This window comes from Cygnus atratus, chromosome 3, assembly GCF_013377495.2.
Source record: "Cygnus atratus isolate AKBS03 ecotype Queensland, Australia chromosome 3, CAtr_DNAZoo_HiC_assembly, whole genome shotgun sequence".
Taxonomy (NCBI): Eukaryota; Metazoa; Chordata; class Aves; order Anseriformes; family Anatidae; genus Cygnus; species Cygnus atratus.
In genome coordinates, this window is record NC_066364.1 from 4,545,594 (window position 1) to 4,572,768 (window position 27,175).

At 43.5% G+C, this 27,175-nt stretch overlaps 1 protein-coding gene across 2 annotated transcripts; it reads right to left on the reverse strand.

Annotated features, from left to right (window-relative positions):
- Window positions 1-1,092: 1,092 nt before the first annotated feature.
- TFAP2B (transcription factor AP-2 beta) lies at window positions 1,093-26,941 on the reverse strand. Of its 2 annotated transcripts, XM_035563659.1 has the most exons (8): window positions 26,861-26,941; window positions 23,660-23,686; window positions 21,927-22,385; window positions 16,783-16,843; window positions 8,717-8,936; window positions 6,049-6,167; window positions 3,355-3,496; window positions 1,093-1,393 (listed from the first exon to the last, which is right to left on the reverse strand). In XM_035563659.1, exons 1-8 carry the CDS (start codon window positions 26,939-26,941, stop codon window positions 1,093-1,095), a joined length of 1,410 nt encoding a protein of 469 aa, XP_035419552.1. The 2 variants fall into 2 exon arrangements, with proteins under 2 accessions (XP_035419552.1, XP_035419553.1); XM_035563660.1 differs by lacking the exon at window positions 23,660-23,686.
- Between the last annotated feature and the right edge of the window lie 234 nt (window positions 26,942-27,175).

Here is a 27,175-nt window from a genome sequence, read left to right on the forward strand (position 1 = left end):
CACTGACATTGTACCAGACCTTACTTTCAAATTTTGCAACCCATTATAGACAAGGCATTTTACCACTGAAGACAAGTACTAAATTACAAAGGTATGTTTGCATGCATGGATATGTGTGGTGATACACACATATTAAATATATATATATATATGTATAGATCCAGATATATACATATATATATACAAACATACACAATATACACGCACGCCCCTATCAGGTTATGTGTGTGCATACGCATATGCACACACATACACACACACGTGCACATACACACCTGTAAATGTTGGTAATCTAAACGAAGTCTGTCTAGACCAGGAAAAAAAATTATAAGGTTCTTAAATAATTTGATTGAACTACCATGACTTGAAGCATCCCATATTATGTCATTAAGTGAAGACACTGCCATGAACGAAGGCTCATGTCTTCGTGCGGGGTCTGGGGTAGCCTGGGCACTTGCCTGCCCTCCTTTCCTAGTCTAGACAGAGACAAGGAGTGAGATGAGATGGGAAAGGTGGGGAACAAGGTGATGGGGCTGCTCAGAAAGGAACGCTCTGGAAGATCATTTTATCTGGGGTGGAGACAGGACATCATTCAAAAAAAAAAAAAAGAATAAATGAAAATAATAGTAAGTCAGACCGTGCAGCTCAAGAAATCAAAGCACTGACACCAAAAATGTTTCTCCAATTTCTTCCAATAAGTTATCCATTTCTTTCTTTTATTATTATTATTAATTATTATTATATTCCCCCCTCCCCTCCCCAAATCATTATTTAAAAAATGTGAAAGAACAGAAGTGGGAAAAAAAATCCTGGTGGTTGTCTTCACATGTTCCTGGCAAGAGACTCTGAACCACTGGTCTTGCGCCATTGTGCTCCTCTGATCTTAAATTATTGTCTTTCTTTTATTATTATTATTTTTTTAATTATTATTATTTTGTCCTACCTAATAGAATTCTTCCAAAGCCCAATCCAATATTTTTAAAGCTAAAATTAAGACGGTTTTGTTTTAAAAGATTATCTCTCTCTCTCTCTTTTTTCTCCTTTTATTTAACTTTTTATTCTTTTCTTTTCCTTTCTTTATTTTTTTTCCTCTCATTTTCTGTGTTTCTCTTCCTTGTCTCCAGTTTTACTACCTGGTCCTTCGCCAGATGTGTGCCTGTTAGCAGTGTTGTTGTTCAAGAACATCTTGTCCATGCCTTTGAGAGCTTCAGTCAGGTAGTTTTGAAGGGCCGTGAGGGCGGCGCAGATAGCAGGGGCCCCAAAGCCATGAGTGATGAGGCTGAAGTGAGTCAAGCAGCTCTGAATGCCTGGTTCCAAAATAGGGGTGGGCCGGCTGTTTCCAATGGGTGTCCTGTCTTGGGCCAAGAGATCTGTAAATTCTTTACAAAGTTGCCTGTATGGAAGAGAGAAAGGCAAAGAATGAGAGGAAAAGAGAGAAAGAGGAAAACGATGGTTAGACTCATCCCACACTTGACACTGTTCTCTGAGACAACCAAGTTTGAGGAAAGGAGCAAGTTCAAGCCCAAGCTGATCCCAGACCACGGGATGGAATATGTTTGCCACCTTCCTTTAGAATTTCCATAGAATCTGTGATTCTATGCTTCTTTTCCCCTAGTAGTGTTTTGGGGGTCATCCATGGTGAGCCAACAGTCCCCTGCCTAGGATGATGCTCTACAGGAAAGAGGTTTCTGCAGTTGCAGAACAGGAGGTCTGGAGATAAGAATCTGTCCTGAAACCACAAGGATGCCTCTGGAACACTGTGAAAACCCAACTCTGCTCGGTGCCTCCAGAAATAACCAGGCTGAATTGGAGATGTTCCATGGGATTGCCAGACACCCATCCAGACCCTGGCCCGGAGCAACTCCCATCAGCGCTGTTCCTGGAGAAAAGTACAGCCATGGGTTGATGAGTGGCATGGGGACAAGAAGGGGGCTAAAGTGAGCTTCCTTTGAGACTGCTTGAGCTGGGCAGCCTTGTTGAGAAAGTTCAACCTGGCTTAGCAAAGCTAACACTTCCTATTTTATTCTGGAGTGACGCACCCCAATCAAAGCATCAGAGTTCAAATCTGGCTCCTGTTTGTTTTTCCACACCTTTAAAAATCTTTTTTTTTTTTTTTAAATGATTTCCCCCACTTTGTTTCACATCGCTCTAGTCCAGAAGACCTTCAAGTCAACAGGTGCCAGGGCAATGTAAGAACCCTGGGGGCTGGGGGGCTCCCAAAGGAATAGTTTCTTTGAACAGATGCCTACTCAGGGACTGAAGAAAAAAAGGTCTGGAATAAAAAATAAAAGAAAAAAAAATAAAAGAAAGGGAAAAAAATAAAAAAAAGCATTCGTCTCTCATCCTCTGAAATTCTATGAAATTCCCAGTGGGTTAAAGGTTTCAGAGGGTGGGAAAAGATAAAGGTCTACCTCTATGTGTATTATCCATTAAGAAAGTGCAAGAGAGGAAACTTTGAATTTGGAGAACAAACAGTAATGAGTCCAACATTTTACATCTTCAAAGAGCAAGGCTGGGTCTGCGAGCAATTAAAGTTCTGGGACATTAATATCTTCTGACCCTGCGGAAAAGGGCAATCAAATTCCAATCACGTCTAAAAAACATCTGGACAAATTTGAGCAAATGATTTTTCAACCCTCCATATATTTCTTTAAATTACACTGTCATTGGAGGCAAGCCACTTCCCAGAGCATGAAATAAATGAGAGCTCTTTGGGGTTATTTTTTTTTCTCTTTTTTTCTTTTCCTTTCTTTCTCCCAGAGAGACAGAAATGTGCAGAAGCACAAAGCACCCACTGCCACAGGCCCGAGCAAGCTCCGAATCACCCAGTTATGGGCCCAGGAGGTGCAGCTGGGTGTAAGCCATCCCACACAGCAAAGCCACCAAGAAAATCCCAAGGGAGAGAAATGGGTTGGGGGGACAAAAGCGAGGGTGATTAGCAGTACATGGTGACTTTTTTAATTAAACCGTATGGATAAGACGGTAGCCGTATGGATAGTATGGTAACAGACAGACAGGTGTGCATGAGCAGCAGGAGGGACAGACATATGTAGAAGACTAAATTTTTAGTCCTCTTTTTATAACAATTTTTGGAAATGGTGCATGGTAACTAGGGGTCAGTCACCCACATCATCTGTAAGGTCAACGCGTTTCCCACTGCAGAGGGACGCACAGACAATAGGATCTACCCTGCCCACAGGGCGATATGAACATCCCTTCCTCCCCCCCGGGGCCGCTGTCTTTTGGGGACTGGAAGCTCCATCTGCCTTTAAAACGAGCTCAGACGCAGGGTTTTAGGAGACGGGGGAGGGTTTCCAGAGGAGGGCAGAAGAGGGTGGTCAACTTTGCACTCACTTTGTAGCAAGCAGCATGTTTTTCCTGGAGTGGAGGTCGCTGGGGTCCGTGTGCTGTCTGTTCAGGTATTCAGAAACAGCCTTGGCTGGGAACTCCGTTTCGCAGATGTACCCAAAATCCCGGGCTAAATGAACGGCCTCACCTGGACGGAATGAGAGGGGCATTAACATTCCCGGCCCCACGCTGGGCTGGGTCCACCCTGCCAAAGTACCGTGGAGCAGTTTGCTGCTGCCCACTGCTCCCTCTGGGAGACAGCAGCTCTTTTGGTTTTAACGAACCCAATAATAACCCTTGCACCTTAGGGACAGGCTCCAGATATCTCTTTTCCCTCCTCAAGCCCTCTTTTGGGGAAAGAAGGAAGTTTATGGGACAGATTTACAGCTGATGAAATTTGTCTTTGCTCCAACATAGTTATGACGGCATATGCACATGCAGCTCATATTGTGCAGAATTGTGGGGAAGTACACACACCCACACACATACACACTCACTCACTTTCAAGTGAACTGGGCCAAAAAAACAGCAAGAGGAAGCTAGTCAAGTCCCAAAAAACAGCAAGACCCAAATTTCCCCTAGAGCAGAGAAACCATTCCTGTTTCAATACACCAGAAGAAACACTGTCCAAAATTTTACAGATGTGGATGTGTTCATATTACTGTCATTTTGGCATAGGACATGATAAACGACACTTATGCACACAGAGCACTTACATCATTATCACAATTATTGCCACATCAGTAAAATGATGGAGATAAGTGATAATTTCCATCGGAGGAAATGCAGCCTGCTGTCTTAATTGACCCTCGTGCAACAGGAACTCCTCTCTGCCCAACGGAAAGACAGCAACTGATGGCAACCTTTTCTGTGAAAAATAATTATTCTAACTCTAATTGTAATTGTCACTTCCCCTGCCTGCCTGGTTTCAGATTTCTTGCCTCCGGAGGTTCGTGTCATCAAACTCCTACTGATGTACTTTATGCCACAAGAAGAAGACTGCAGCTGAAGTAAGGGGGGAAAGAAGAGGGGAAAAACACAAATAATAATAATAATAATAATAATAAAAACCTCAGACTCTAGAGGGATTCCATCAGATTACAGCTCAACCCCTCCAGAATAAAGCACTAAACCCTTTAAAGCATGGCCTGAGGGAGCAGGGGGAAGATTTCCAATACGCCAAACAGATATGTCTAACAACTCCAGGACCGCGTTATTTTCAACAATCCGGATTTTCAACGATCCGGATTTGCTTTCCGATGTCACCCCCGCTTTCCAAGGCTTCTCGCTAATCAGCGACACCCTTAATGGAATCGGGGGCACCCTGCCGGAGCTCTCCTGCTCCCTGCAGTGGGATGACTGCAATGCCCGAGGCTGGCTGGTGGCAGAACACAACCTTCACCTCCAGCAGGTGCTGCCCCTTCCACAGGGAGGGAGCTCTCGGGTTGTAAGGACATCAGAGAAAGCAGAGTGAGGTCTGCCTTCCTATACACTTGACACGTTTTTTCACGTCTCACAGCTTTGGGGATGCTCTGGTTTTGCTGAGAGTGGGATGCTGAGCCTCCATTCACGCCTATGGATAGCAACCCCGGCGTTATAGGGGCAGTTCGCTGCACTCGGGACGCTGCTCGTCCCCTATAGTGAGACCCCGACCCTATATCCGAACCCCGCTCTGTGCTTTGCACACTCAGCAGAAGCCATACGAAGTACCAGGAGGAGCTCGTTGCTATCAGCCCTCGCCTGGTTGCGAGCCTGCCTTCAGCTCTGCATGCGGTAAGGGCTTATCGTTGCCATAACTCAATCAAAAGAGTTGAAAAGTTAATATCTAGCGCAAATGTTTATGCATGCTTATATGCAGAAGAGATAAGTGGATTATTTATACGCCTCTCGGTGTGTATGTATAATGTAGATACATATAATTCATAATTGCATCCATACTATTCTGGTTATGTTTTTTGGAGAAGGTCCAACTTCTCTCAGCGTAAACACACACGTATCCTAAACATATCAGTGGCTCTAAAAATGGCTCTTCGCTACAGCAACAATAAATCAAAGAAAACACGCCGAACACCAAAATGACATCAGTTGACTTGAAACGAGGTGAAGCTTCAGTCGTGTCGTGTCCGTCCTCCCCCCCCCCCCCCCCCCACACCCCTTCCCTCTCTCCTGTCTTTGTTCTGCTCCAACCACCTGAAGGTAAACTGCGCTCTGCGACTCTTCAATTGCTGATGTCTTTCCCCAAATTTCTTTCTTTTTTTTTTTTTTTTTTTTTTTTTCCCTCAATAGGCGTCCTGTAGTGGGCATCTGCCATAAATGAGCTCGGGAGGGGCGAATTAGCAAGAGGATGGAGCAGACGTGGAGCTGGAGAGCACATCCTAGTAATTAATAGCAATGATGAATGGGACTGCCCTGCACAAGCATACACACACAAGCATGCACAAGCATACACACACAAGCATAAATACACACATACAGATACACACACCCTCATTCTTGCCACTAAGACCAATCAATGACCCTCAGGCCAGTAATCACATTTTTGGGGACAGGGATCCTTAACCAGCGTTAGCGCTCCCCCGCCCTGCATTTCACCTTTGCAAGGCTTTCCAACCTGAACCCGAAAGTTTTTTTGGTTCGCAAAATGTCAGACACGAGCTGAGAGCAGGCAGGGGTGTGAAGGGAGCTGCGATCCTCGCTTACCTTCCACCAGGGAGGTGAGTAAAGTGACATTTGCAGCCTTACGCCTGCCGGCTGGTAAATTCAAACCGATTTTTTCTAGCCTTTCTCGCAAAGATCTCCCCCCGTTTTTCGATTTGGCTCTAGAATTACAAAGAAATTAACATCGTGATTAACCCCGCAGTGTTCCTGGAAGAAACGTTTAGTCTGTGCAGTCAGTGGAGCCTGGGAGAGTTTTCACTCGGTGTTAAGCACTTTGGGTGTGTTGGCTTCTGCTCCGGTTTGCTGAGATCTGCTTTATCTCTCCCAGGGTGGGAGTGGGGATGAGCCCACTTTTCTCCCCGTTTTATTCAGGGAAATCAAATAACGCCAGATAACAATAATTACTGTGTAAGGTTTTGATCTAGAGAGCAAATGGGTTCCTACTGTATGACACTAACTTGTATTAGGATGGAGTGTGGAGATGGACAGAAAGATAGAGGAGAATTAAATCCTTATTTATTACAGGAAAGAACAATAACAGAAAGAAGAATGAGAACAGAATAAAATAAAATAAAATAAAATAAAATAAAATAAAATAAAATAAAATAAAATAAAAATAATAAAAAAGGCTCGGAGGGAGAATGCGTGTGACTGTGGATGAATAGAGTAGGAGGAAAATACTTATGAAACTTCAGGAACCATTTCGTGCATGTGTGCGGAAAGGCAGCGCTCACCTGAAGGCAGTGCGTTATATAGAGGGATTGGGCTGTCTGAAGGAAGATGTGAATATTTGTCGGAGGTTACTGATAAGGACACTAAAAGGACGAGTGAGCTATAGGTGGCAAATACGGAGCTATTGTTCAAACACCTATAGATAACGTAAACCTCCGGGGATGAAATCTAGCCACCTATGAAATCAGTAAGGGCTTTGACACTGAGATCGGGGTCCATCTCAAGTGTTTCTTACTTCTTACTTGCTGAAGAATTAGCAGTGACATTTACGGAAAGGAAGCCAGAAACGACAGAGAAGCCAGACTGGCTTCCTACTATTTGATATCAAAGTAAATAGGGAGAGACGGCAGAATTGCAAGGGAACAGCTTCCTATATTTCATCTGCTCTGAACCAAAAGCTTGTCTAAAATTCAGATTCAAGATAGGAACTGAAGTCAGCAGCAGCCAATGATTATGTCTTGGGCCACCTCCAGAAATCCACTGAAGCTCAATAATGATGTTTCTTTACCTTGATAATTATATTTTCTACAGTATATCTCTCAGATGTCCTCTCTGCTCCATTTGCGGCTGGACAGGAGGAGCAGGCAGGTTAGCGTCTGTAAGGAAAACTCTGCCTCTCTCGCTGGCAAGGATCACGGCTGAACATTGATTACAGACATTCACGTGGAACGGCAGCTATTTTAGGAGCTCCTAATTCTCACGTGTATTTTAGGGCGGCTGCGTGTAGCAGGACATATTCCCCCTCTCCAGACACAGAGCGGGAGCTAATGATGTCATCAGAGAATTGTTTGCAGGAAAAAAACACAAACACCTTCATTTTAAAGCACCTGAGAGTCAAAGTTGCCTAATAGCTACTACAGGAGTTGGGAAGATTTGTTCTTTCTCTAACACTAGCAACTTTTATACATAATCTGATTTTTTTTACTTGGTTAATTCATATGCATATGTTACTGATTGAAGTCACCCGTTATTTTCGTCTGCCATATACCTCCTGTTATCTTTTCTCCACCTGCCATTGACTTGAGAGTACCTTACACCACCTCATGACCTCTTTCCTGCTCTGACTGTTAGTTCACCTTTCTCCCAGACAAATCATACTGACAATTCACAGTCCTCTTAGGAAGATAAAGGCCTTTCTCTCTCCCTGATAGTTCAGCTGGTGACTTCAGAGCTCAAGTTCTTGTTACTGATGAACAGTCCTGAAGTGATGGAGAGGCACCCAGACCCATAGGTCTTTCTCTGCTGCTTGCTTAACGAGTACCAACAATATGAACTGTTTGGAGGCCTTCAGCAAAATCCCCCAGGACATTAGCGGGTGGTTTGCACAAATGTTGAGCAGCACAGGCCTTGGGACCGACTCTGAGAGACTCCACTACCAACCTTCTCTAGATGAAGCACTAAGTTACTGACTTTCCAAGCTATCTGCTGATGGCTTTTCTTGAGTCAGGTACTGACCTTCCTTACAGGTTGCCTCGTAATCTCCTACCGCTTTCAGTAATGTCACGTGTGACACCATTTAATTACCGTATCGTTATTACCATATAGAGAATGCCACACAGATTTATCTCGGAAATCAGCTTATCACTGAAATATATCAGGCTCATCCTGCAACACCTAATTTCCCCATGCCCAGTGAGGCATTTTATCTTGTGCATTTGCTGAAAGAAAAGTAAGGACAAGGAGGAAATATAGAAAGCATGTGCATGTACAACAGTGAAAACCTATCTTGCCTCACTTCTTTCATTTTTGGAAGCTCTGATAACATCTATACATGGCCCAAACTTTCTGTAGCCTCCATACGTTCATCTCAGTGTCTGAATACAACATATTTTCATCTCACTCTCAACGTAGCACGCATATGCTGCGACAATAAGAACAATATACATTTGCAATCATCTTTACCATTGATCAAGAATTTCTGGTGCATGAAAGGATGCCCGCACACGGGCTTGTTCACAAACTCGTTCCAGCCTCTTACCTTCTAAGAACTCCTCCTAGAAGGGATGCGTTCAGACACTCGGGAGGAGAAAGGCGTCTTTGAACTTCTCCCACTGTTACTTTATATTTTGAAGTTGAACTAAGCAAAGACAAGCGGCCAGGTACAGAGCAAAACACCTCTCCGGTATTGACTGAAATTCCACCCAGGAAGCCATCTTTATTCATCATCAAAGAAGTAACAGATTTTGGAGGAACCGGAACTGGAGAAAGAAAAAGGAGGGAGGGGAGAAACCATCACGCCACGAAGGAGTGCAGGATAAGCACAGTCTCTCTGCCATGCCCAGCAGAGTAAAATGAAAGGGACTTTTTAAGCTCTGGCACCTACAGCAGCCTAAATGGTGCTGCACCCCCAATTTTCAAGAGTATAAAAATTAATAGTGGATGGAGAGAAGGGTGGTACAGCACAGCCTCTGTGCAGGGTTTAATCATAGGGAAATAAAATACACATCGTAAGTGTTGGGCAACTTTGAGGCCTGGCGTGTACAACCCTCTCCCCCCCCCCCTCCCCCCCCCCCCGCCCAATGTATTTGTACAACAGACAGCACCGGACACTTTGCGGGAATAAAAAATAAAATAAATATATTTTTTAAAGGAAAATTTGCTTCTTTTCCTAATGCTTCCCATTAGTGTTAAGCTGAGCCGGGAATAAATTCACTACACTATGGGAATTGCTGTCTTAAATAAGTATCAAGGCTGGAGGATACAGCAACCAGAAAACAGCTCTGTTATTGCTTTGTGTTTTTATTAAGTCTGGTTTATGAAATAAAATGAGCCTTTTCCTTCAGAAAAAATGAAGCAGAAAAAAAATCTGGTCTAACCGTGGCGTTCACCAACTTAATCATATTGTGTTGTCCTTAAAGTAGTGGGAAGTCTCCAGTCCCTAAATAGAGCTGATCTATTTACGGTAACACATATTTAAAGGAAGTTATGAAAAAAAAAATCAAAACAAAAGGGCGAACCAAAATGAAATAAAAACCATTTTATTCTGTTCACCATCAAAGTATTCCTTTTCTCTGATAAACTAAAAGGTTGTTTTAAGAGTAACCGAGGGGATTATAACGAACAAATTCTTGTAATGGCAACCAGACACACTCAGAAATAAACAAGAAAAAAAAAAAAAAGCTAAACCAAAACCGAGAGCAATTCCCCTGTGCCATGAATTTTGTTTACAAATGAACTTAAATGGCTCTCTCATAATTGTGTGTAACTGTTATGATTTACAGCAGGTGCTCTAATCAATCAACCAATCACTTTAATTTATAGGGAGCCTCGCTGCATTTTCCCAGTTGTTTCATTTCTGCAAGTAATTGATAACAAACCGTACTTAAGGTATGTTTTATGCAGGAGTTAATAAGAGCTGACAGCTGCTACTGCTGCTTCCTCTCGGAATCGCGGCAACACGCGTTTTCCTTCTCGAAAGTGTGCTCCGCACTTGTGGGTTTGCTGCTGGTGGTGTCGTGGCCGAGCAGCGGGCATGTTCCGGAGGAGCAGCCTAATTGATTACACACCCTCGCAGAGCAGATAGTGCCTCACTTTCTCCCATTTCCCACTCAATCAATTGCAAAACCAATTCGGCAAATAATAGGGGTCTATTCTGCACATATGCCAGCTATTTAGGTAGTTATAATATATGTCAGTTAAGTCATAAAAACCCTGTTTATTTGCAACATATCTGGAGAATCAACCCATTAGGGTTGAGGGGATATTTAAGTCGTATGGAGCTGCTAAACAATAAGATCGGGTATCCTAATATATTACCAAGTGCTAACTACTGGGCAATTGCCAATTTTATAACCTCAGTGTATGGAATAGACACAACCGTGTTTCACTGTTTTTATTACAGATCATTTCCTACCGCCAGACCAGACCCCCACAATAAAAGCTCTATAACAGCTAAAAACCAAAAGGCATGTCGATTTTAGATATACATATTGCTTCATATGCCTTGTATATAGTCTCCAGTATAAACAAATTATTTTGAGTGGCTTTACTTCAGGGAATCGGAAAGTGAAATGGATTCCTATTTCTCTATTATTTTTAGTTAGGCACATTATGCAGCTCATAAAGGCGGTTTCAAATAGTTTGAGATCGGCACAGAAACAGTTATAAAAGAGTTAGAGGCCCGCTCCTGCTTTCATTGCTATTAATAGGATTTCTGCCATTGATTCTATAGGAAGAGACTCCTCCGGGGTATCAGATATAGTGCTGGCAGATGTAGTGCTGTAGCGTCTCTCTCTCCTCCCCTCATCACATATAGATATATCACTTATTTCCTACACCATGCTCTGGAGCGTCATGCGAGAGCACCACCAAGAAAAAGTAAAAAAGAGTTAAAGGAGTGCCACACCAGAGAGATTTTCATCACCGGCTTTTTTTTTTTTTTTTTTTCCCCTTCGGACAAACACACGGGCTCAGTGGTTCGAGCACACCTCTGCTGTGGCTATATTTAGTGGCCAGTTTATCAGGTCACTGTCCAGTGAACTGAGAAATTAAACAAGAGGCAGCAATTCCACGAACATCTGATCTTAGTCTAAACTCACTAAAGAGAGGGGTACCCGGGCAAGGCTTAAACAGACCTCACTCCACTCGATGTGGCCTTTCGGAGCACTTATTACATTAGTTAACCTTTGAAATATGGATTTTCACGTGCTCGGTATTTTTTTTTTCCATGCAAATTGCTTTTGGTAAGCAGGCTGGCTTATCCCTGCTATGCTGAGCGCTCCTCAGCTATTGTTCCTAGCAGTGCCTCCCTGAAAAGAACCGCATGAACATACAGAGCAGTTGGGAGTCTTAATAACTCTCAACCCGTTTTAGAGGCTTACCAGGCGGTGTAAGCATATCTATTGCGATTTCATAGCTTCAGAGAGATGTATTCTATCTACACTCTATATCTTCTGTAAATTACCTAATGCTGCCTAAAAAAAGTGTTTGCCATGGAATGAATTATCTCTATCTATATCATATCTATATGTTTATCATGGCTATAGCTTTTCAGATATAGCCCAGGCATTACCAGAGATAATATAACGTGGAGGTTTTAGTGGCTGAACAGCTACACACGTCCGTGCACGCAGCTGCATGTGTCAAATCCCTGTGTGCATGCAGCCCGGTGTAAACCGAAATGGACAGTATATTTTCAGTCGATGCCAGCTTTCCCGGCTGCTTAGGAATTGCTGACATGGCATGGAAGAACACACACCTATATGTATATATATATATATACACATATATATATATGTATATATATACAGTGTCTCCACCACCTCTGCTTTAACTTTATTACCAATGATTTAGTTCCCGTTGTCCCCAGAATAAACTACTAGATTTTCTTTCACTTCCAAACGCTTTTGGATTGTGACCATGACCACTCTCACCCAATTTCCCATTCCCAACTCTCTCCCTTTTTTCTCTCTTCCTTGTTTCAGTTTCTCTCCCTTCCCTCCCTTCTTTCTCTTTCTCCCTCCCTTTCTTTCTCTTCTTGTGGTTACTTCTAGCCTCTTTGTCATTTCTCCCCCTTCCATTTCTCTTCAGCTTATCAATAAACCGGGAGAGCAACAGTAGCCGCTTGATTTGTTAGTAATTATAAGCATACTGTTCCTGCAAACGGGATCTCTAGATGAGTGAGATCGCTTTAAAACGACAGCAGGAAATGGTGAGGAAATGGAGCATGGCGAAACTCAGCGTGAAGCTTTCAGTTCTTTACATGTTTACAATTTTCTGTGCATACATTAAGTCTTGAGGTTTTTTTTTTTTCTGGTGGTGGTGGCTCTCTGCTGGGTTGCTCTCCACAAACGCGTGAAAACGCGCACAAATGCACACTCACAAGTGTGTAAACGGCACTAAAAGGGCATTCAGCATCTCTAAAAATAAACAAATAAATAGAATTTTGTCCTGAAAGCAGCTGAAAAAAAAAAAAAAAAAAAAAAAGAAGCTCTAAGCTATGGGTACCGTCTCAATAACCGTGGCAAATAACAGGATAGTCGATCCGTCAAGCAACCAATCGCGAGAAATATTTCTTATTAAACGTCACGGACAAAGTTATTACTAAAGAGTTATCAGGCCGCCCTCAAACCTTTTTATCTACCTATTGGGTGTGAAGGAAGCAAAAAGTTCTTTGTCCATCATAGCATCAAGGTTTTGTTGTTATTAGTCTGGCTTTGTAGCCAAACCTAGCAAATCCAGGGACAATGCCTTACCCATTGCCACTAAAGACCCTATTCTTGTTTTAGTCTTAATGTGCAAATACAGAAAGTGTGTATTCCTGTTCCCTTCCCTCCTGTCCCTCTCGTCTCCTCCCCTTCCCCTCGCCCCCCTCCCCTGCCCCTTTTCCCTGAAAACCAGGAGTACGTTTCAAAGTGAAATGTATTCCCTCGAAATTGTTTTGCATTAAATTAAAGGGGTTCATAAGGCTCAATGGGTAGTCCAGGAAAAGGCACAAAGAGAGTGGCAGCGAAGCAAAATCTCTGAAGTAACGTTTGATTCCCAGATCTATCACCTGAAAAGCTGTGTCCGGAGTGGTTTCCAGTTAATCATTTATTGCTGGATACCTCAAGAAGGGGGTGGGGAGGAAGCTTATGCTCTACAACTAAGAAGTACTTTATTTTTCTTTTAAGACGTCTCCTTTCATATGTTTCTTTAAAACAATATCAATAATAGAGCATGTCTGCAAGGAGACAAGGGAAAAGGTGTTAGGTTAAAGTGGTCTTTCGTGCTAAATCAGGTGGAAGTGTTCGGACAATCTTCAGAAATAGCCGAAAGTAAATAAATACATCAGGATAATTTTAAGGTCACTGACTGTGCCCCAGAGTCACAAAAAATTAACTTTGGACTTGGGCCACGCAAGGTTTTGAAAGACGACAACTTATTTCACCATAGACTGTGCCAAGCAAATCTCAGATGGACAGTTGACAAGGGGACCCTGTCTTTTATTCCTGACACACCGAAAACCTTCCCCTCACTGCAGCAGAAATGGAGGGAAAGGCCTCAAAATGCGTAGCCGGTAAGTTCTTATAGCTGAGTTAAATCTGGTATTAATGCTCTTGATGATTATTATCATCTTGATGATTTATCTGGCTCCCTCCCTCTCACTTCCACCACCCAAATCTTAATGGAACTAGGAGTTAACGATGATTTTTTAATGTCTTGTTGGATTTTTAGACTGTTAATGTACCGCATCCTTCTCATTATTAGTTTATTGATTGTTCATTGACCAGCCCCCTTCAAATCGTATTAACCACCCTCTGCCAGTTTAGATTAGGAGGGTTTAAAAAGCACCTTTCATTATTTCACCGCCACCACCACCACCACAGTAGAGTTCAGGCTTGGTAGCTTAATGCTCGCTCTAATGGGGCAGCTAAGAGATGAGGGGCCACGGTCCCTGCCTATTGCATTAATAGCTCAAAGGGGGCTAATACAGAAAATTAGCCTTAAACGAGCTCTGGAGATCTCCAAATGAAAGAGCCATTTATCACGCTGGCTACCTTCACTCCACTCGTTTGCTCTCTCTACTGGGAACAACTCATTTCCTCTTAACTAAATTACTTCAGAAATGTCAAGTAAGCTCAGATAGCAAACATAACAAGAGACTGTGTATATGTAATCTATTGTTTGGGATCGATACGTGAGATAAATCAATAGCTGTGTATGAATCCCTATATAATTTCCTTAATATTTTTGGCAATCCCTTTGCATAGACAGATAGACAATTCCATCTGCAGGCCTCAAAGACCATAAAGAATCAGGCATTTACAGTCTGGATGATTTAATTAAGTTTATACTTCAAGCCTACATCATATTCTTTTCACTACAGTTTAATTAAAGCATTTTAGGCACTAAACCAGGTTTTGGTGAAACAGACCCCCTTCAATCCTCATCTAGTAAATATACATCCTGAGGAGTGCTCCACAGCACAAAAATAAACCATTTTCTGTGTGTCATCTGCCTGCAATAACGACCTACAGAGTTTAAATAACTTATTCTTACTTCAAAGCACATCCTCACAGCTGCGAAGTGCGGGGAACAAAGCGAAATTCACGCTGAACCCTCTCTGTGTCCTTCTTTTCGCCCTGAATAAATGTCGTCTGCCACAAACGTTCCCTGCCACTTATTGCCCACTTCTCCTCCTCCGCGCCCAGGGAACTCACTGTGCAAAGAGAAACTGAGCTCTCAATTTTCCCTTCTGCTGGAAAGTTTCTTAGAGCTCGGCATTGCCTCTAAGGCAGCAAACACTGCTCTGGTGACTTTAAAACAGCTGCAGGCGAATCTCGGTGGTTTTAGCAATCAGATTTCCAAAGTGCATACGTAACGTGGATAAAATTCAGAGTGTCTCACCCTAATAGCTGCAAATACACCCACGCAGGGCCACCTGTATGGGACCGTGCAGCAGCTGCTCGAACTGGGGCCCATGCTCTGCCCATGCTTCTCAGCACATCTCCATCTATACCTAACCCATATCCTTAATAACATTCGGATTTTAAGCTATTCAGTGGCTAACTCCACCACTCAGCACGCTCATTTCATGCTTGTGCTGTCCTCGGAGGAGGGGGAGCCCCAACCAGAGAGGGGAAAACCCTCTCCGAGCTGGGTGCTCACGCAGAAGGGGGTTTTGCGGGTACTGGGCTGTGGAACGAAAGTAGGAGCATGGCTCGGCGTTAAAAAGAAGCCTCCCGACCACAAATCAAGCACCAATTAATCAAATACGCCTAAGAGGAAACATCGTGTGTGAGGTAGCAAGCGGGGTGGGGAGGTAGAAAAGGAGGGGGGAGGAGAGAGAGGGGGAAAAAAGGGGGAAAGTGCAACCAGGAGCCGTCAGGTTACAGATCATGAGCACCAAACCTACTCCTCCCATGCAAAAGAAATATTTATTATTATTATTTTTTAAGGTAAGTAATTTTCTGTCTTTCTCAAAAACACCTTCCACTTTTCAACCGGTGTTCATAAATGATGCTGCCAAATGATCTTCAGGTTCTCACCTGTCCTCCCTCAAATAACTACAACTCGACTGTGTGAAAGAAAGGGACTGTACATGAGGATTGAAATAAAAAACAATAAATACACGGAAGGACCTCATGCTGTCTTGAACACATTTTAAATAAACACTTTCACTATTACTTTGCTTTACATTCTAGAAGATCATCTGCACTAAAGTATTTGTAGCTTTTCTGCGCGTTTGACAAATAATAAGGTCCTGGAGATAACTGCTGTTGATAGTAAGCATAAGGGACAGCATTTCTAAGCCTCATCTCTGGTACTTAAAATTGAATCTAGAAATAGAAACTCCTTAGATAATTAAAGATAGCTTTCCCTACATTTGCAGTGTGTGATCTGTTTAATGTCTATCAGCATAACACAACACTAATCGCCAAGCATCTTCGAGTGACTGTCAGAGAAATGTAAAAAAATTAAGCAGCTGCAATACGCCCAAAATGAGTTATTGTAATTACATTTAATTAGTTTAATTAGTTAATTATTTTGCTTACAGCTGTACAAGAGACTGCAAACATTTGTTAATATCACATTCCCTTTAACAGTATGGGGTGATTCTGCAGTTACACTAAATCATGTGTGCATATGTAGAAAGATTTAAAAAATAGGCAGGAGGAAGGGGGGGCTTTTGGAGGAAGGGGGGAAGGAAGTCAGGGCTGCCTTTCCACAGGCTTTTCTTTCTCTCCCCTTCACGTATGATTCGCCTGGGAGGTGCATTAAACCCAAAAGGGATTCAACCCCCTTCCCCCACCCCGTTACATCCAAGCGATCCCCAGCGAGGACTTTCGGGGGGAGGGGGAAACAAACTGCATTGGAGCAGGGGGTGCCCCATTTGAGAGCGTTAGTGTAATTAATCCGATTGGAGGAAAGGAGGGAAAAATCAACTTTCCTTTCACACGTCGTTCCTTTTCCCTTCACTCTATCTACAGATCCAATCAGCTATTCATCTTGCTGCCATGTATGCCTGCTTTCCGGATAAATTAATTGCCCCAAAGTAAAAATATATCATGGAGATATTGCTACACAGTAAAAGTTTGTCTAGCTTGTTGGAATAATCCATACCTTTTTTAATGACAGACTGGTCCAATAAGTTCATACCGCTGTTATTGGCATCTTCAACTGACTGTGGATATAAAAACATCACTATTCAAATTGACTGGATATTAAAGAATCGCGTACATAAATCATGTCATTCCAAACTGGAGTTTCTGTTATTTCCATTTATATTAATTCACTAGGGGAGGAGGGATTTTTATTATTATTATTGTTATTATTATTCCCCCAAATGGACAAGGAAATGAAATTCTTACAAATTATATAGTCTTCTAATAAAAAAAAGAGGTGTGAAGCATATGGGGTGCAATCCTGGTTTTGTTATCTTATAAAACATGGATATCACATAGACTTCTTTGCATTCGATAAAGCTTTATATTCCTTCCTTTGAAAATCTGGCAATTTGGTAGCATCTGCAAGATCTATTGCCTGACATAAATGAACACGATTAAGGACAACTTAAATTCTCCCTCCCCTTTCCTCCCCTCTCCCCCTCCGTTTATTTTTTTGTTTTGTTTTGTTTGTTTGTTTAACCCTGCTACATCTTAATAATTCAAGGGCCATTTACTTTTTATATATAATAGTTTACATTATGGACTTTTAATTAAAGCCTGAGCAATTCGGAGAGCAGCGCAACGCCCACGTCGTATAGGGTGCAAGCAGAAAGAGATTTACAGCTCCCGGGGTTGCTTACATGTCCTAAATTTGTGGGGTGGGAGGAGGGAGCGGAACTATACATTATCAAAAGTATAACCTATTACATTGACTGCCTAGAAATAGTCTCCCGCTCTCCCTTTCAAGGACTTTTCTATGATTATTACTATTTTCAGCCCCTTTCGGAGCACACCTGTTATTATGGCATTAACTTCTCTAGCAGGGAAGAGAACAAAGACGGGCAGAAGAGGACAGAGCAAATGTTGGGTTTCATTTCTCAACGCGAAGGTGCGATATACGAAAACAAACAAACACAAATTACCGCTCAATCTGCGGTCGGTACAGTAAAATTATCTCCCAAAAAGCAGTGTCGTAAGAACAATTCATTGCAGAATTGCGCCAGGTTCCGTTTTAGGACAAATTCTGGGTTCCAGGTGAATGAAGGACTTGTGTGTTTCTTGGTTTTATTAATATATATATACATTCTATTTGATGTTTGGCTTTTTTTTTTTTCAGGTTATTTCATATTTGGGAGTTCTCACGTTTTTCCCTGATAAGGAAAACCTCTTTACAGCAAAACAATGATTTTCCTCTCTATTATTATTTTAACTTTATCTTTGCTACTCCGAGAGGCTGAGCTTATCCGGATCCAACGTTTATCTCCGTCTCTTTCTCTGCTCGGCAGGCATTCAAGATGGAATATGATTTAGGAGAAAATTACATCTCCCCAAAGGCGACGGAGATCTTTCCTCTCTTTTTTCCTTGCATATACACCCAAACGCGCACACACACAGCGGTTCCTTATGCTCTGTGCTTGTGCATGTCTGTGTGTCTCTCTCATAATCAATAGGCTACATACCTAAAGGGCACAAAATAAAATTACAAAGTCTTCCCTCCTTTCCCTGAGCAGCTACCAAAGAGGGATGATGAGCAAATCCTGCAGCCCACTGGAGTCCATCGTGTTGCAACTCGATGGCACAGAACTGGAGGTAAATGTGAAGCGCCATCTTTCCTTTTCATTTTTTTTCCCTTATCTCACCTTATCTCTGGAGTATATGGTTGTGCACACGCTTTATGTGTGTGCGTGCACTCCGCTCACTCCATCAGCAACGTGGGTTAGTTGTTGTAGTTAATGAGAAGACTCCTGTCTGATTTTCTATCTAATTACGCCCTCCTGCTGGGTTTTTGTACAGGATATTCGCTCAGCATGCTGGCAGTTAATAGTCACAGAGAGGATCGTAAAGATTTAATTAGGACTGCATGCGGAAACGTGGAAAAACAACTCAGACTTTTAATTACTAGACTTCTTTAGTTAAAAGTGATACCAGGGGTTACTTTATAAGAGACTTGGGTGTTTTGGTGCAACTTAACTTTCCGTGTCTCCTGCTAGCACACAGGCGCGGGGCTGGCCGTGAGCAGGCGGAGGAGGAGTGGAGGTGTGTGTGCAGGGAGGGGAAAGGTGATGAGTTTCCAAATACACTCACAATATCTAGAGAGGAAGATTGCCCTCCCTCCGCTCCGCCAAGCACCGAGCTTCCTCTATACCATAAATGTATGTACATATACGTATACACCTGATTCAACACCTAGGGAAATATCTGAGAGGAGGACCTGGGCAGTGATTTTTTTTTTCTTTTAAAGACTTTGGGTTTTCCCCTGTATATATTTTTGTCGTATCTCTTTCCAGTAGAACCCTACTTTTGTCCAGATTGTGGGAAAAAAAAAAATCTGGGTTTGCATTGATGTTTTTCAGTGTCCCTATTAGATAATGCAAATTTGTTTTCAATAAGTAGGTCTTGGCTTCCCTGTTCCCTCTGTGACGGCCGTAAATCGCAGATTGAAAATTCCTTTCCAAAGGGGCAGCAATAGCAATACAATACGTCCTGTTTACAATAACAGAGCGCTATCGTGTTACAGTCACTTAATTCTACCCCCGGACAATGGCTTACACATGGCCTGGATTTGGTGTTTATATAATAACCACTGTTTCTTTCTGTCACGCACTCTCTTTCTCTCTCCTTCTCCCTTGACAGCCCAACCTATTCTCAGGGCATCTATTTAATCGGAGATGACTACTCTAAAGCAAAGATACACTTCTTTATCTAACTGTCTGCCTAGATACCGCTTCAACTTTTTGAACCACTTAGGAAAAAAAAAAAAAAAAACACGATTTGGGACCCTTCCTGAAAATTCTCTTTAGTGTTTGTGAATGGCAAGCATATGTCGCTGAAATGGGAATCCTTACGGTTTGAGCCGAATCCTTACAACTCGGGTAAATCCATTCTAAAATTCACGGTGGAAAATTGCCCAACTTCATCTGTCACTAATGGAGGGACAAGAATAGAAAATGCTGAACGAGAGGAGAGAGGACTGGGCTGTTTTCCCTCCTGCCTGTGCTAACTTGCAGTTGGACACTTCTCCCTTCACGTGTTTCTCCTTGGGATACCCTCTCTCTCTTCCCCTCCTCCCTCAGTCTGCGACCAAACTTTTGCGAATAAGGGGCCTGTTTTCTTCCCCGTGGCCTCAGCACCCCAGACAAGAACCACAGACCTGCTGGTCCACAGCTTCCTCTGCCCATCCGCACCCCTAACCCCATTCCCACCCAGCCGGAGCAGGTCGCGGGTGGCCGCGCTGCGGCAGCGCCCGGCACAGCGCTGCGCTCCGAGCCGCCGGGGGGAAGGCACGGGGGTGCTGCTGGAAAAGGGGAGAACTGCTTTATATGAGCTGATCAGAGGTTTAGGGGCTTGCCTTCTCTTCTTTCTTTTTCTTTCTTTCTTTCTTTCTTTCTTTCTTTCTTTCTTTCTTTCTTTCTTTCTTTCTTTCTTTCTTTCTTTCTTTTTCTTTTCCCCCCCCCTCTTTCTCTCTTTCTTTTTTTTCCTATTTCTTTTTCCTATTTCTTTCTCTCTCTCCCCTTCTTCATTTCTTTTCTTTCTCCCTCCACTCTCCTTCCTTTTCTTCCCTCCCTTACCTTACCCTTCTCTTTTCCCTTCTTTCTCCATTTTTCCCTCCCCTCTTTCTCTCTTTCCCTTTCCCTCTCCCTTCCCTCCCTCTCCTCTCTCTCTCACAAGAGCACTAGAGCCAACAATTACCGGCTTTTCTTTGGGAGGGCGTAAGTATCAAAGCACAAATGCTAGTTAACGTCTCTTGCAGAGAGATAGAGGCAGAGACAGCCAATTTCTGCATTCACAGAGGTAAAACTCGCCTTGACCTGCAAGGGAGTTTGAGCCAGGAATGCGGGACGAGAGCTGCGCCCTCCGCCAGTGGGGCTCGGAGTCTGCCCCCAGGTCTGTCCGACCAGCTTGGGAACCCGCAGGAAAAAGGGACCAAAGGGGCACGGAGCTCAGTGGCAGCAGGAAATCCAGGCAGAAAACCTCCCTGTTCCTAAAGCACTCGTCCCTGTCCTGATCCCTAGCAAAGCTCCGTGATTTTCCCGTGAAGCTCAAGACAAGTCTTGAGCCGATGCAATACAGCCCCCCTGCTCCTCTGCCACTGATTCCCATGATGTTCAGCAGGATTCTTTTCCACACCTATTTTTTTTTCCTTCTCAGCCTCCTCTTTCCATAACTTTGAAGTCTATGTCTCATCCAGTCACCCGTATCTGTGTTTATTCCAAGTTTGAATATATATATACTCATGATATGTATCATATATAAATTTAGAAGGGAAAAAAAAAAAAAAGGAATGGAGGAGAAACCCCAAATCCCGGCTGGATGCAGGACCTGGCCCCCGGAGGCTCCAGCCTCCATCTCGGGGCCCCTACTGGTTGGCCATGCACTGCTCCAGCAAGGTGCAAACCGCCCCAGCACCGAAGCTGTTAAAGGCCTTTCTGTTTTTAGGAAATAACACGTGATTATGAGTTTCGCGTGGGATGGGGGAAGGCTGGGAAACACTGTGCTTTGAGCCCGGTGAAACTCCTTTGTTTTCCATAGCAGCGAATAAAACAATTTAAAATCAGTACTACCCTAACAGCTGTCCTTAAAAGGGGGAGCAGGCTCCTTCCTGATGGCCAGTTGCTGCTTTTGGTTTGGGTTTTGTTTATATTTTCCCTCCCTCACGGATGAAAAAAAAAATGTAGTAATTTGACAGTTTCATCAAAATCCCTGGAGTTCAGGAAATTAGTTTGGGGGGTGGAGGGGTAGAGCTGAGATTGCATGGGAAACAGCTGGGATTTGAAAAACCAGGCGTAAACTCTGCCAGCTTTTGAAACACGTGGAATATTTAGAGCAGCATGTCTGCTTTCCCCACGCACTCTGCTGGTTTTCCATATAGAGGAGGGTTTATAAAGCAGAGCCTGTATGTGACAGCGATGGAAAAAAAAATAAAAAAAAAATAAAAAAGAAGAAAGAGGGGCAATACCATAATTATAATTCCAGCGCTTCCAAAGGATGGTAACCCACACCAAAACTGCTGCAAACCCTCACTGATTGTTTCTAGCCTGGGCAGAGCTCCAGGCTGGAAGGCGTCTGCATTGCCCAGGAGAAAGAAGCGCGGTGCCTTACCTGGACCTCCTCCATCCCTGGGTGTCCGATGCCATGCAGAGAAAGGCTGTCCCCCATGCCGGAGTCAAGGCCATGGTGAGCTGAGTGCAGAAGGACATCTGGCCTCCGTACTGAGTGGTAGTCCCGCCTGGGGTCCAGTCCCGAGAGCTGGGGCAGGGCGGCCCGAGGCTGTGGCAGCAGTGACCCGGTTTCTGATCCCACCTCTTGCCTCTGCCTCTGTCCCCAGGGGTGCTGCTGGGGTTGATGCAAGGGGTTTAGGGAGTAGGGGTCATTGACATGGGAGTAAGGGTCCTGGCTTTGGTGGTAAGGAAGAGGCTGGTAGGGGGGTGGGAAATAAGGCGGCTGGAAATCCGAGGACGGGGTGTGAGACAGCGGAGGAGCGCTGGAGTAGGGTCCCTGGGAGACGGATCCCAGCTGGGACAGCCTGGAACTGTGGCTGGGCACTCCATCATGCCGGTCCTACAAGCGGAATTGAAGAAAAACAACAACAAAAAAAAGAGGACTTTTTTTTTTTTTCTTCCCTAATATAAATAAAATGAACACAAACCCAGCAGCAAGCCACCCACCCCAAAATAAAATTAAAAAAAAAAAAAAAGTGAACAATTGTGAACCAGTGTTCAGTTGTGTCCCCCTCCCCCGCCGCAGATGAGAAACGTCCCAGCACTTCGTCCCCAGACCGTGCCTATTCCCAACAACTATCGGGAAGGGCGAAGGCCTGGGTGGGGGGGGGGGGGGGGAGGGGGGGGGAGAAATGCTAAATGTCATAATTAAAAATGTAGGACTGGTGCTCCATATACGTATATGATGTGTGAGTTGAGTCTAGTAACACGATTCTCCTTCCATCAGCCCCCAAAATAAAACCAAAGGTTTAAAAATAAAAAAGAAAAAGAAACCCCCAAAAGCATCTCTCCAAACAACCCACCCCTTGTCCTGCCTAAAGTTCCCAACCGTCTGTTTATTCCCTGTGCTGCAACTCAAAATCACCAACCCATCTTCACGTGGAAAAGACCAAAAGGAAAGTTGTACTTCTCGGAGGAGTCCGAGTAAAGAAGTTGTCCGATAAAGGACTTGAAATAATAATAATAATAGTAATAATAATAATAATAATAATAATAATGAAAAATCTCGGGGGCTCTTTGTATGAAGAGTCCAACCCCCCCAAAAAATAATAAAAAAAATCAAACCAAATAAAAATGAAACATCGGTATTGAACAAATCCAGCCGCTATGATTTCTGCAGCAACTTGCAGTGTCTTTTGTCTCCTTTTCCGATATTATATTCCGGAGAAAGGGGTGGGGGGTAATTGTAATGAAAAGTCTTTGGGGTGTGGGGGGGCTTGGGGGGGTGGGGGGGAAGTGTGTGGAGGCTTCAGAGAAAAGGTGGGAGAGGAGTTTTGTCCAACTCCATCGTGCTGAAGCTGCGAGGCTAAAGTAAACAAGAAAAATATCTATTCCGCAAAGTGTAGCTCAAACCCCCACAAGCAATGGCACACATGGTTAAAAAAAAAAAAAAGTTTTTTTTTTTTCTTCCCTGCTCTCCCCCCCGAACTCCCCTAGCTCAAATCGAGAACACACAATGCAAAAAGGGAGAAGCAGCTGCAAGCCTCCTCCAATTATTGTGCTAAATTACCAAGCCAAAGGCGTTTAAAAAGAGAGAGAGAGGGAGAGAGAGAGACAACAGATCGAGAGAGAGAGAGAACATGCAATTCTAGTACAACATGGATCCAAACTCACCATGGCGGAATAGGTGTGGACTAACATCTGGAAATAAAAAAAGTCTTGTAATAGCTAAAAATAAAATAGTGGTGATAATACTAATAATTGTAGGGAAAAATATCAAGGAGATCTGCAAAGGGACGTGTTGGACACAGGAGAACAGCTTGAGATATTTCGGAGTCTATCCATCAAAAAAAAAAAAAAAAAAAAAAAAAAAAAAAGACCAATGCCCCCAAAACCGAGCCTGGAAACCTCTATCTACATATATGATTTACCCCTCCCTCTCTGTTTTTTTTTTTTGTTTCCTTTTTTTTCCTTTTTTTCCTTTTTTTTTTTCCCTTTGAGCTCTCAAATACAATCCTCTTCAACCCAAGGCTAGGCTCAGACTGCTCCGCTACCCCTTCCTCCCTTTCCTTCTCTACACCGCCTCATAATAATTGATATTCATGACTATTAATATTACACGACTACTTTAAAGGGAGAATGCAGGACCAAATGGAGCGTGAAGCTGGCAGCCAGCTCGAGAGCTCCCCTACTATTGTAAATGACGTTCATTCAGTGGAGAATTACTAGATGTAATCAGACGAGGGGGGCTGGCAGAGGCAGAGTTTGGGGAGAGGGAGAGGGGGGAAAAAGTTTAGCAAGGAAGAGGCATAACTTCAATTAACTCGAGCGGAGGAAGACGCGGAAAGTAGACACTGCTGAGCTGGAGCAAGGAAGTGAGATGAAGCAATGCTAGAGGCGAAGAAGAAGAAAAAACATATTTCCTATTTTTTTCTTTTACATTTAATTATACATTCCTAATACGATGAATTGATTGCCTTTGGTGCTTTTGTTCCTGTAAGTTTTTTTTTCTTTTTGAGGGAAAAAGAGGCTTTTTTATTCCTTTCCTTTCTTTTTTAAGAAAAAGAAGAAATGTACAGCGACTATAATATGCCTATTTAGAGCGGAGATTAAGCCATTCTGGTGCATGTTACTTATCGTATTTGTTCGCAATAGCCAAATAAATGCTGAATCTGGGTTAAGTTAGGTTCCATTTAATTCTGAATCCTGTTCTTCCCACCCGATATGAACATATATATATATGTACATATATACCCCGATTTTCACCCAAATGTAAAATGTATGCAGTGAATTTTTAAGGATAGTAAATTTATAGTTTCGAGGCAAAGCCAGGGGCGATATAAAACCTTTTTGATGTTGCAGGAACCCGTTCAACTGGACTGTCTGCCATTTCTGTTAAAGTTCAACTTACGTTCCTTCCTAAATAGACTCACACTTCCCAGAGCAGCCCCCCCCTCCCCACACACACACGCACACACACACACACAGACACACACGCACACACTTTTGTTTTAAGAACAGATCTAGTTTAAGTGCCTAAGACGCCCCTGCCATCGTGCTGTTAATTATAAATCGTAAAGGAAAAGGGGAAAAAAAAAGAACAAAACACTTTTTTTTTCTTTTTTTTTAAAGAGAAACCTAGAAGGCTTCAGCTCCTTTCCAAACAAGCAAAAGCAAATTATTATTATTATTATTATTATTATTTTTCAAGGCTGCACGTTACAGCAGGATCCGGAGCGCTCTCCCAAGTTGGGGTGCATCCCTCCTGCAGCCCAAGCCCACCCAAGCTCTCCACAACTTCGCCTTTCTCCCACGTCAATGCAGAAACACGCGTGGCTGCAAAACGCCCAGCGGCCGGAGCAGGCTTAAAAATCCATTCCAAAAACACCGAGGGGGGGAATATCCCCGACATTCCCCGACCTCGCAGGACAGGGAGGAGATGTTTTGTCGCCTGCTGCTGCGGGCACAGACAATGGCTGGGCTGTGCCCGGGGACGGGGAGGGAGAAGCAGCGAGGGCTCAGCGGGCTGGGGATCGCCGAGGGGATGCTCACAAACGCCGGGCTGTGCCTCCGCAGCTCAGGCTGGGTTTTGCCGGTTGATAATTAGCCTGACGGGAGCTTTTGAGAGCGGAGACATTTCTCCCGAGCGGTCTGCGGCTCCCCTCCCGGCTCCCCTCCGTCCCATCCTTTAGCCGGCTGCGAAAAACCCTCCCTCTGCCTCTTTTTTTTTTTTTTTTTTTTTCTCTTTTTGGGGTGTGTGTGTGCTGTTGTTGCTCGGGACTTTTCCGCTGTAAGTGCGGCCCCGACGGCGCTTCCCGGGGGCAGCCGGCGGGTGCGCTCCGAGGCGCTCCAGCTCCGGATCTGGCCCTTCTAAAAATCCCCCCGCCCAGCCACAGCCGCGAGAATCCCCTTCCCTCAACTCCCCTCAATAATAATAACAATAATAAATATTCAAAAATAATGCACAAAGCAGCAAAGCAGGCGCCTTTCCTTCCACATCTTTTCCTTTTCGGAGCAAAGCCAGCACGCTGCTAAACTTACACCAAATGCATTCGCGGAGCCGTTTGGGGAAAGATCCCGGTCCAGAAACGGTGCAAAATTAAGAAACGTTTTCGCGGTGTTTGTTTTGTGATTTTTTCCTCCCTCAGTCTGCTTTTTGACCTCGAAAATGCCGAGGAGGTCCGAAAAAAGCAGACAACTTTTCGTGCCCGCGGACGATACGGAGCTGCCTCCGACCGCACCGGTTCGGGTGTGCACACACGTCCGTGCAAGAATGTGTGTGCCGCTTCACTAGTGCGGCTGTATGTATGCATGCACACCTTAGCTGTTGGTGCACACGTAGAAAAAGTCGTTAAAATGTATCCGAGTGTGAAAACAAGAAAAAGAAAAAAAAATCCAAATTCACCGGGTTCGGAAAAGAAATAAAAGAAAGAAAAGAAAGAAACGCTTCCCGTCCCCGAATACCAGATTATGTTTCTCTTCTAATTTCATTTTTTTTTCTCGACATTTGTCCGTATTTAATCGAATTATATTTAATTCGAGGTCTAAACAATCAACTCTTGCCTTTACGTTGCCTCATTCCAACCCCCAGATCATTTCTTTGATGTTTTAAATCGCATCAAACAGCTTTTCCACGAAAGAAAAAAAAAGTTTAGGACTTGGCATGCTGAATACAAATATGCAAATAAATAAGCATTTAAGCATTTACTCTTGGTTTCCTGTCTCTATACTTGTGTGTGTTGGTGTGTGCGTCTCTGTATCTGCGTATATGTAGATGTAGCGCTATATATGTATTGTATAGTATGCCTATATACAGCTAGATGTATATTTAAATATACATATACTCTCTTACTCATATGCATATTATATACTCACCTCATAGATATCTTCATACTTGACATTTTCAACCAGTTTCCAGAGCATGATGGCAGGCTGTTCTCTAGGAGGTGAGTGCATTCATGTGAAGAGCAGATGTCTGGATTCTCAGTACTTCTCTGTCTGTAATGATCCATCTATAATTGGAAATGGGGGACAGACACCAAATCCGACGTTCCTCTTCCATCGCAACTTATATCTGTTGTCTGAAACAATAGGCTGCAGAAGTAAACCTCAATCGGAGAGTAAAAAACATTATCTGTTACATAGTTACATATATCTACAGACGTATATGTGACTATATATCTACATATA